This window comes from Phoca vitulina, unplaced genomic scaffold (genome assembly GCF_004348235.1).
Source record: "Phoca vitulina isolate PV1807 unplaced genomic scaffold, GSC_HSeal_1.0 scaffold12, whole genome shotgun sequence".
Taxonomy (NCBI): Eukaryota; Metazoa; Chordata; class Mammalia; order Carnivora; family Phocidae; genus Phoca; species Phoca vitulina.
Window position 1 is genome coordinate 32,300,818 of NW_022589715.1, and position 12,068 is coordinate 32,312,885.

The 12,068-nt window shown below is 35.6% G+C and overlaps 1 protein-coding gene across 16 annotated transcripts in view; it reads right to left on the minus strand.

The window, feature by feature from the left end:
- The window catches only part of EHBP1 (EH domain binding protein 1), a 420,362-nt gene that overhangs the window by 58,822 nt on the left and 349,472 nt on the right, over positions 1 to 12,068 (minus strand). For 13 of the 16 annotated variants that reach the window (XM_032410868.1, XM_032410870.1, XM_032410869.1 and 10 more), the window contains one exon: positions 1,529 to 1,676. In XM_032410868.1, the coding sequence (XP_032266759.1) occupies positions 1,529 to 1,676 (148 nt within the window). The remainder of the gene's footprint in view (positions 1 to 1,528; positions 1,677 to 12,068) is intronic. The other 3 variants (XM_032410884.1, XM_032410875.1, XM_032410877.1) reach the window with 1 other exon arrangement.

Sequence of the window (12,068 nt, forward strand, 5' to 3'; positions counted from 1 at the left end):
AGTAGTAAATAATAATTAATTAAAACTTTTAATTTTTAGCCTTCCCAGAGTTTACAGCTTATTTAAAATAGCATTATTATTTGCTCACCACTGAAAAAAATAATAAAAGAGACACTGGATGCCTCTCTATCCTATTATTATCATGAGTTTATGAGTTTCTCCTATGAGTTTATGATGCCACAGGAAGGGAGCATTAGTAGCTTTAGAACCTTTATATGGAGGGTCAAGAATATGAGTTTTTTTCTATATTCTGAGATATAAGGAGGCAAAGATTTTTATGACTTACTTAGAATACCTGGAATTTTTATGATGCCAAAGAAACATCTTGTTATTAATAGTAAATGAAAGCAAATTATCATAGCATTATATAAATGTAGCTATGAATAGTTACTGATGTTATTATAAAACTATAGTAGAGAGTGTAGAAATTGCAATAAAAATTCTGAATGATAGGAGTTGAAAAGTAAGATGAAGGATTAAGATAGACATTCTGAGAAGACCAGAGGGACAGATACACAGCTGTTTAGGAAAGCAGCTTTCAAATTTATGGAATGGAAACTTATATGCTATAGGCATTAACTGGAATTCTCTACAACAGTAAATTTTTAATATAAGGAATCAATTAGAAATAACAGCAGTCAGTTTCAGTTTCCTTTGAAGAAACTTATCATCGACCTAGAAATAGCTTACCTCTGTTTCAGTTCTCTAAGGTCTTAATTCGAGTCCACACTTGCCTACTCTTCAGAGTGATCTTAGCATTCTAAGATTAACTCAGGACAAGTACCTGGCATGTTTTGGTAGATAAATAGGTTATACACCTTTGAAATAAAAAACAAAACAAAACAAAACAAAACAAAAAAACCCACAGGCCTCTTGAGTATACTCCTCTTAAACAAAAATGTAAAAAGTTCCAAGTTAAAGATGCCCAAATTGAGCATTAAGAGGCAAAATCAAAATTCTCCTTAATTATATCTATAGTCCTGTCCTAACATCAAGCTGAGAATAATTTCTGCAGATACTGAAGAAGACCTTCTTAGAATAAGGAGACTAAGAAGAAATGGATATGGGGCTTACCCAAAATCCTTACACATCAGGCTATGAGGCCAGAACACTGTTAAAGCTACTTTCTAAAGATCCAGTTCCAAACAAAAATCTTTCATGCCAAAGCTCACCACTAACAAGTCTTGTGACCTAAATGATGAGGACCTGATTGCATTTTACTCACTCCTACTATAATTAATGAGGCATCATGGGGAATCATAAACCAAAGTCTGTATGAGTTTTTTCCTAAATCATATTCTAAGAAAGTACTTCTAAGAAAGTAAAAATTAAACCAAAAAGTTGATTTGGAAAACAGCAAGAGTTATCTTCTGATTTACCAAGCTTCCTATAGGATTTTTGCAACATATCAATAGGTTAGAAACTATGTATTTGATGCAACATTTTGAAGTAAGAATAAAATGTCCCAAAGGTCCACTGCAGATTTCTGGGTTGTCTGTAGAATATTATACAAGATTCTTTAACTCACCTCCAGATGCCTTTGACCTTTCTTTCAACTTTTCTGCAGCCATTTCACCATAGCTGGGAAGTTCTGACATCTTCACTCCAGATCGAGCTTCTGCTATTAGCTGACGAGCTCTCTCTCTCAGCTGCCGACGTCGCTCTTCATCTTGCTGCTAAGATATATTGAACAGTTGCCAACTCAGTAATTGACAGAAATGCAATTTCATTTTCAATCTGATCATCATGATAGTAACTGGTTTACAGCATGGTGCTTGGCCCACATTATAAATAGGATGCTCTATATCAGTTGGATGTCACACCATTTTTAAAAGACATCCTAGAATCAGATTTTTAAAAAATATTTACAAATTATTGTATTAAAATGTCTGCTAAAATTTCAAACTAGCCTTTGAAGAATGCTCGGCAATATATATTCTGAGAAAATAGCAGGGACTATTATTAATAAAATAATCAGGCTTACAGAAAAAAGTCATAATACTAAAAAACAATTTCAATTAATACCTTATTTTTTAAAAATAGAATTTAACTTGCTATTTTCTAATAAAGGTATAGTTACTGGCTAACAGACATCTTCGACAGCATTAAATGTTGCTACATCATATTAATTATATATAAGAAATAGTACTTTGAGGGGGCTGGAGTGGAATGGAGATAGTATATTAGTTATACAAGTTATAGTTGTTGGTAGTTTTTAAATCAGAATTGGGCAACTGATATACTATCCCCATTCCTACTCCCTCTCTCCCCGAATGCACATTAAGAAGAAAAAACAAGGGGTGCCTGGGTGGCTCAGGCAGTTAAGAATCTGCCTTTGGCTCAGGTCATGCTCTCAGGGTCCTGGGATCAAGCCCCACATTGGATTCCCTGCTCAGCAGAGAGTCTGCTTCTCCCTCTCCCTCTACCCCTCTGCCCCTCCCCCCACTCATGCGTGCACTCTCTCTCAAATAAATAAATAAAATCTTAAAAAAAAAGAAGAAATAAAATCTAACATGGTTTTTTATATTTAAAATAACTAACAACTACAGAGAATTACATAACTAAAATTTCTGCTTACTAAAAAAGGATTAGAATGAATTGTAATAATCAATGTGAAAGTGCTTTGTAAACTGGAAAATACATAAAATAAGGCATCATTATAGCAAAACAAAACTTGAAATAATGTGGCCCCAACACACCTTTGCAGTGTTATCCTCCCTTAACCTCTCCCAACCTCCATAAAAGCTCACATCTATTTTATTCAGAATTGCTTTTATAGTGTAGTTTCATGCCCAGAGATTTGAATATGTCATTTTCTCTTCTTGGAATGTCCTCTCATTTTATTTAACTTCTAACTCATTCTTCAAGATTCAATTTAAATCCACTAAATTTCCCCTGACTATTCTTCCCTCTTCCCCACTGGTGGAATAACATCTGTGTTACTATAGTACTGTGTGTGTTTTTACTTTTAAAAATAATACTTGTCAAATTACCTTATACTCTGTACAAATGCCTCCTTATCAATAGAACTAAGCTACTTGAAGGAAGGAGCTACATCTAATTTATCTTTGTATCTCTGGTCCTTAAGGTATACCTTGTATTTGGTACTTGCTATAGAAATTTCAAGCATGAAAACTTGTAACTTATACTCTCAAATGTTTATAATACAGAGGAAAGATAAAATGGCCACAATAAGGAAGTCTGATCAAACTCGACCAAGAGTTCAGAAGAAAGAACATTTCTGGGGCGCCTGGGTGGCTCAGTCAGTTAAGCGTCTGCCTTTGGCTCAGGTCATGATCCCAGGGTCTGGGATTGAGTCCCACATCAGTCTCCCTGGTCAGCGGGGAGCCTGCTTCTCCCTCTCCCTCTGCCTGCCACTCCCCTCTGCCCCCTGCTTGTGCTCTCTCTGTCAAATAAATAAATAAAATCTTAAAAAAAAAAAAAAGAACATTTCTGTCTGAGGAACAAACAGAAGGTATCATGGCATCATGGTTTTTGAGCTGAGCCTGCAGAATGAGCAGGATTCAGAATGCACAGAGATGGTAGTCAGGAGTTAGGTGGGTCACTGTAAGAGAAACTATGAGGTGGAAACAATACACAGACACAGAGGCAAGAGAGTACAATTGAGAAAAAGTACATAGTCTAGTTTTCCTGAGCATGAGGTAAAAATAGTAAGAGAAAGACAAGGCAAGAAAAATAAAGCTGGGCAGATAAGACTATAGAAGCCCTGTCCAACAGGGTGATTGATTGTAAAGAAAGCAAGGGCCAATTAAAGGTTTGGTTGTGTGTGTGTGTGTGTGTGTGTGTCTAGGAGAATGACCAACCAAAGGTGTTATTTGAGAAAGATGAATATGACAACAGTGTATAAGATAGGCTGGCATAGAGAAACTGGAAAGAGACTAGGTAGGAGGCTCTTATAATAGTCCAAGGAAGCTGTAATGAGATCCAGAAGTAGGATGGTGGCAACTGGAATGAAAGAGACAGTGTAAGAATATATTAGAGGTAGAACTGGTACCTATACCAGTTGGCACAATATACCAATTTACTAGTTGGGCAACTAGTAAAACTGTGGCACTAAAAATAAAGATAAACTAAGAGGAGCTATAAGAAGGGAGGGAGAGAAAGTTAGGAGTAAGACAGATGGGTCTGAGAGGCTGGCTGGACATCCAAGTGAAGATGTTAGGAGGTAGCTGGGAAGTGAAATTCATGTTAGGAAGTGAAGTCAAAGCATGACTACAGAGCTGAAACTACAGGAATATATGCAAGTACCTGAAGAGATACAGAGAAAAAGGGGAGCTACTGACTAAAGCATGGAAAACATCTGTATTAGATGAGAGGAGGAAAAGGAGATAGAGAAAGAGGAGAAGAACTAGAATGCTGGTGTATCCTGAGAATCAAAGTAGAAGAGACTTTCATGAAAAATGGCTGCAGTAAATGTGAGAGGTTAGTGAGTCTGAACATTATAAAGGGCAATCAAGGGGCGCCTGGGTGGCTCAGTTGGTTAAGCATCTGCCTTCAGCTCAGGTCATGATCCCAGGGTCCTGGGATGCAGCCGCACGTTGAGCTCCCTGCTTTGCAGGGAGTCTGCTTCTCCCTCTCCCCACCACTCGTGCTTGCTCTCTCTCGTTCACTCTCTCTCAAATAAATAAAATCTTTAAAAAAAAAAAAGGGCAATCAAACTTGGTAGGCAATACTATTAGGGACAGCAGGGGTAGATGCCAGATTGGTGGAGCTCAAACCTAGGCAGTTCTTTCACACATTTTGAGATGACTAGAAATGAGAGCTTTCAAAATTAATGGGAGTAGATTAATAGGGGTATCAAATGGACCCAGAGAAATATTTGAAGCTCCTAGTGGACAAATTGAAACAATTTCAGTATCAAAAAGAACAATGACTGCAGTGAAATGAATCAATGAAATCACACATCGAATCAATGAAAAGTCATTAATTCACTGTGATATTCAAAAAGTTCTTAGATGGGGCGCCTGGCTGGCTCAATGGGTAGAGCATGCAACTCTCGATCTTGGGGTTGTGAGTTTGAGCCCCTGTTGGGTATAGAAAAAAATGTTAAAAAAAAAAAAGAAAACAGAATGAGGAAAAGAATAAAGGGAAAATTTTTTTTAAAGTTCTTAGGAGGATGTATAAATTCATTTGAGGCAGCTTTTAAAACAACTCCTCTGAAAATTTATAATTAGAGGAAAATAATCAAGCAATTATCTTGTCCTTCTAGTAAGAACTAAATTTTAGGGTAACTAAATAGTCCCAGTCAATGAGAGAAAGCTCTACATTATACAATAATACCAGCTATAATAATTTTTAAGAGGTAAAATTACAAAAACATAACCTTGTCATTCATAAAAGAATGACTCTGACATGGATTATCAACAGTTGTTAAAGCTCTTTGATAAACGTCTGATGGGAAACTAGATATTCATATTATGCTGTGGCAGACTGTATTTTCCAAAGATGGCCATGACAGTATTTCTCATTCCACATGTTCTCTGCAATGTGACCTTGCCACTCCCTCATCAAGTGGTAGAGTTTAATTCCTCTCCCCTTGAGTCTCAGCCAGCTTTAGGCACTTGTATTATAATCAGTAGAATATGTAAGTGTGTTGGGTGATTTCGAAGGCTAGGTAGGAAAGGCCATACCCCTTCTGCCCAGTTCTCTTGAAATTCTTGCATTTTTTACTCTCTGGGAACCCAGCTGTCATGCCAGCCAAATTAAGCCTTGAGTCTTCTTGGCCCACATACCAGACATGTGAATGAAGAAGCCTTCAGAAGACCTCAGCCTTTAGCCATTTTGTGTCAACGTCCAATTCTTCAAGTCTCCCTAGCAGAGGCCCCAGACAATGCACAATAGAGACAAAGCACTATGCCCTGTCTAAAGTCCTGACCCACAGAATCTGTGAGCATAAAAACAATTTTTTTTTCACACCACTAAGTTTGGGGTAGTTTTTACACAGCAATAGTAATTAGAACATATGCTTGTAACACCACAGAGATTATTTCCTAGTTGCAAGGAGAAAACCTACTTGTAAATGGAGAGAACTAAATGCCAGAACTAAATCGAGGATTAGGGACCACTAATCTAATGGTCAGTCTTGGCATCACTAATGTCGGGTCAACCATATGTTATATTTTTTGATGTGAAGGACATAAAGTGCACACCGCCAATAATATTCTATCCCAAATGCTTAAAGTGAATCCACTAAATAACTTCCAGTTTATCATATACACAGGGAATAGAGAAACATGATAAATGACATAGCAAGGAAGCAACCAAATAAATCCAGAAAGGTATGATATTCAGGATAACTGACCTGGTCATTTTAACAAGAAAGTTATGAAAACAAACACAACAAAAACCAACTAACCAATTACCATTACCACCAACAAAAGAACCCTAACCAGATGCAGTGTACAGTCCCGGGTTAGTCAGTGGTTTGGACAAACAAGTTGTACGGGACACTGCTGAATCAACTACAGAAATCTGAATATAACCACAGTATTAAATGAGAGGAAATACAAGTTGACTGGGAAAAAAAAAGTTTATACAATAATAACCTCATTTTGTCATTTTGGCAAAATAAATACACAGAAATATATGTATAGAAAAAGACTTGGAAGGGTATTCACAAAGTTGTTATGATGGAGATATCTAGGTGTGGAAATGCGATATTTTTGTTTTCTTACTTTGGCTTGTCTTCATTTTTTATTTTTGTATAATATACATGTACTACTTCTATAAAAAATGTTATTTTTAAAAAAGAATCTGAGAAGAAGGAAGAAAAAGATGAGATGGTAGGCTTCCTGGGGTGGGTGATAGTTGTGGAAGGAGCAAAAGAAGAGAGATCTAACATGAGGGAAATTTTCTTAATATTTAGAGATACAAGCTTACTTATAATTAGAGGAGTAGTATGCATCAGGCAGGGTGAGACTGAAGATGGGAGAATAATATGCATAAATCTGCAGTTCTCTACTAATATTTCTGAACGTGGAAAATATACGAGGAATAAAAGGAGATACATGCTCGATAATGGTGATTCTGGTAATGGTTGCTGATATTTCTTAGCTTTTATGTGCTAAGTGCTTTATATGCATGATCTCATTTAATTTTCACACTCCGATTTTTACCAATGAGAATATTTAGGTTTAGAGTTTCAAGTTCACAACAACTAGAACTGATGTCAGAACTGGGAGTCCAGCTCAGGTCTGACTACAGAGCCCTTGCTCTTAACCAGTAAAATATTTGATCCCAAAAAGTATCAAATTACACGACCAACTGAGGAAAATTGAGCTTTTACTAAACTTTCATCTTTCAAACTTAAGAAAAGTTAAGAGCACTAATAAAAACCATTATTTGATATGCCTCAGGCAACTAGGTTTAAGTGAATTTCACTGCGTGAATAATAACTTCTTGCAGAGCTGGAATTTAGTTGATTCAGACTAAGATGAAGTGGTCTTGGGTCATCTTAACTGAGTTAAAATGAAATAAATGATTCTGCTTTTCCAAATATGAAATGGGAACCTAATTTTTTTCTCACAAGCTACCACCTCCTTGGTCTCCCTCCTCCCCCAATAATATTCCCATCTGCAAATGTTTCTGAGAGCTTACCAAGAGTGCAATTTAATGCAGGCAATCATTAATAAAACCAACTCTAAATACTAATTAGGGACACTTTATCAATTTCCATGTAAATTGTTTGTTTGTACCTATTTACCCATCATTGTTCTCTATACAATAGAAAAAAATGCAAATGAACAAATCAGAATGCAGCCCTAATGGGACTTTCTGTTTATAACCATTAGCCCAGAGGTGTGCTGTAATTCAATTCTCAAGTAGCAAGATTTAGCCTCATTAACAGACTGCAAGGGCAGGTTACAACTCATAAAACCCTACAGTAAACAAAGTTTATGGACACAGCACAAAATCTTGAGCCTGATTGACAGAATTCTAGTTCCCTATCAGATTGCCTTGATTTACTTTTCTACTAATGTCCTAACACCACAGAGACAATTTTGCTTGGGCCTAGAGCTCTCCAGTGGGATGGCATATCTGCGTTGTTTGTTTTCTTACCCATTAACTTCCCTTAAGACAAAGAACCAACTGAGAAAATAGAAGCTAATTGTTAAGGTCAAAAGGAAAAACTTGGAATTAGAGCAATCGATTATGCAATAATTTTTAATTTAATTGAGAGCATTAATTTCCAGATTCATTATAAGTAAAACTATTTCATTTTAATTTTTATATATAAGCTCCATTAAAAGTTGATTTTTGCAGTAATATTTACAGAATAGCAACAAAATCTATGGATCTTTTACTTGGAAGAGACATACTGTTTATGTCAAAGGGACAAAATGACCAGAGAGTACAGACGAAGATTATTTTTGTACACCTTTCAGCACAAACTGCTCAAATATGTAGATAATGAGTATTTCTGACAATAATGGTTTGCTTAAACCTACCCAAGTGGAAATGTGTTATTGTTATCTGTTTTGACCATTTCTGCATTCAAAAGAGACCAAAAAAAAAAAAAAAAAAATTACTTAGCTGTAAATAAATCACCAGTTTACTGTGTCTGCTGGGAAAAAAAAAAGAAATCTTTTCACTGGGATGCAGGGGTAAAGTAACTTAGAAGATGGCTGTCACTAAAAAGAAAAGTGCACTTGAAAAATCCAATACAGTACGGAATTTATGGATCTTTCATTTACCTGCCTAGTCTAAATGAACTTAAGTAAACTGAAGTAGTTATAGGCTTCCTATTTCTATGCATGAGTTGGATGACACTGACCTTTTGCCATACAGTATTATTTGGAATTGGACTGTTATGTAGAATAATCTAGCTTTTGTACAATGGACGCACTCTTTGGGAGGGTTTGATGCAAGCTGTATTTTTGGAAGGCCACCCTCCCTACAACCATCTTTTTACAAAGCAGATTGTAACAAATGTTTTGGTAAATACTAGCCCTGTGCCTGTGCACAGTGTTTTCACACATGCTGTCTTGTTTAGTACTCACAATTCTGTAAGGTAAACTGTCTCTCCGATTTGATAGAAGTCGAATCTCACTTAAACACATTGCCCAAGGTCATACATCTTGTAAATGGCATAGTAAAAATGAAAATCATTGTCTCATTTCAAAGCACTGGTCCTATCACATAACTGGTGTTCAGAGAATGTTTCTGAGGCCCTACTGTTACTGTGATTTTAAAAAAAAAAAACAAACCTGTTTTTTTTACTTACTCTCGGGCTTTACAAATCAGGTTAAACTCCCCTCTGTGCGCTACTGAATATACAGAGGTGAGGAGGAACTTGTTTATATTTATTTAAAACTTAGGTTCCAAATCTTAAATTATAAGCCTTCACAAATGTGCTGAATGTAGTACATTTAAGCTTTACTTTTCTCTTTACTAATGTCTTCAGGATCAGGCAAAAGTCCTGTTATGGTACAAAGAGCTTGTATTTCAATACAACAAATTTAAGTATTTTCAAATATAGAAAATGGATCAGAACTAACCACTTTGGATGTAACCGAAAAAATATTTAGTCCTTTCACAGCATGTCTTCAAGTTACTATTTTCCTTATCGTTCTGAAATGGTCTACAATCAGCCATAGATAGATGCACTAGTAAAACTTGAACAATTTAAGGACAAACTCTTCAAGAATAAGTAATGTAATTCCTTGTTTCCTTTCCATAAAAATGTATTGGTATGCAATTTTTATATTTCACAGTTCACCGACATCTAGGCAAGCTTTCTTCCACTGCTTCAATGGTGCTACTTTTAATTTTATCCTCCTTAGTCGTAGTAATTAAAGTGATCAGCAGTGGCATCCCAGCGGCTTTGACACAGCTACAACCCCCTAGCAGACTTTTGCTTTTAAGGGGAAGGGGAAGAAAAAGACTAGAGTTTCATTTCACAGAGAACAAGAAAATCAAGCTTCTCCAATCCTCAACTTCATTCAGTTGTTCTTTCAGCAGCCTTTGGATCTTAAGAATCAAGTAAAAATGGCTGCCATGGGGGGTCCTTTTTATACTTGCTGCAAATGTCACCAACTGACATTACTTTAGCCAAAAAATGATGCCATGGATTTGTGAAGGTGAATTAGAACATGAGAAACTGTCAGTGTAGCTGCTGAGATCATTACCCACCCATGGGTGTCTTTCATAACATTAGATATTTTTATTCAGTCAGTTGAAAAATACAGATTGAAAAGTCTAAGAAACATGTCTACACATATTTTCGTGAAATAAGCTTTAACAAAACTAAAAATACATTATTTCAAATAATGTAGTTTGCATCTTTACTCTTTGTAAATTTGTGTTTATAGCAAAACAAGCACCCTATTTCTACCAACAAGCCCATAATTCCATGTCCTTTACCACCCTTAATAACACAATATTCTGTGCTTAACTGTGTTACTTTCAGTGTTTCATACAGTCTTAGTAATTGGACTTTTATTAATTGGGCTAAATACATTTTAACTTATCCAAATTTTCTTTTAAAAAGGGCTTTACTTAATACTGCTAGTATTTCACAAGATTCTGTTCTCATAATGGTCCATGAAATTCCTCAATTTTATAGTAAACTAAGAGAAAGAACATGACTGCCACCCTTTCATCATTAGACAGGAAGCAAGGCTCTGTTATTAGGCATTCAGAAGGGGGAAAAAAAATACTGTGCTTGTCCAGAGGCAAGGATTACCAAAGTGCACCTATTCACTTGCTACTGAAGATAGAATGAAAATAAAAAATAAAATTACAAGATCTTTAAAGGTTTGGGTAGACTATATATTTTACTGCCAGCTTGATCAGCTCTTGACTGAATAAATAGGATTTAGGGTGAAACATTACAACTGTTTAGCAGACCTTTTCAACCCAACTCAAACTTTTCTTATGCTGGTTTGTAATATAAGCAGACATGCTTATAAATGGCCACACCTGCTCATTTCTCTGGGGATGGCCTGATCTCTGTTTCTCTAACAAAGAAAGAAAGAAAAAAAAAATCAGCCTTTCTTGTTGCAAAACAGAGTGGAAAGTCAAAATCTTTCTCAAGTTTGCCCCATCTGGCCAGATTAAATCTTTGATCAACCCTGGGGATTACATTTATTTTTGTAGTAACTACTAAATTTTGGATTTGTTTAAAATGCATAGGCAAAATATGAAACAAAACATGAATTTAAGTTTGAGATCTGGTTTTTAATATATGAGAAGAAAATATAAAAGGACTAACTCAGAAAAAAGACATGCATTTTAAGAATTTAGATTTCATTAGTATTCAATTCATGAAACTGAATATATCATACCCAAAGAAACAATATCTTTGGTTTCAAAATACAGCAACTATTATTTTTAATTATAACATCTGTTTTGCCCAAGTGCTGGTATACCATGCTATACAAATAAGGAATTCTAAACACAAAACAGTATGATCAAGTTAATGTTGCTAAATGAGCCCTTCCTTAAGTATCTGGAAGCAATCTGGGATAGAAAGTTTTATATTCTACATCAGTAATCATTTTCTTTCATTCATTCAACTAATGTATATGAATTTCTAGTAAGTACTATATTTTTCTAAAAATAATTATTTTAGGATTATAGAAGTAATTATTTTGTGTTTTTGAAAACTTCAACTTGCGTTAGCAGAACTAATGGAAATAGTTTGGGGCCTACAAAAAGGACCCTTTGATAATTTAATTCCTCTTTTCTTTGTGAAATCGATAACTTCTTAGTTTAAAAAAATTATAAGAAAAAAAGAAGAATGGCTGACTAAGTAAGTATCACCTTGTGTTACATCCAAGGCCTCTTGCTGGTTGTCTGGCTGCTCTTTTGTAGGCAAAAAGGAGCTGAACGCTCTCTGGCTCCTTAGATCTGGCCCAACAAACGCACTGCCAGTCATGCACATGGATCTAGCTTAAAACCCAGTGTGAGCCTAAAAGAAGCCAGTCAGACTGGCACCTACTCATGCAGAAGGAGATAGATTTGTCATGACAGGCTGATTATTCAATGTAAAGAAACAGTTTAGCTTTTCTAATCTGGTACAAATACATCTTTCTCAGCAAAAAAAA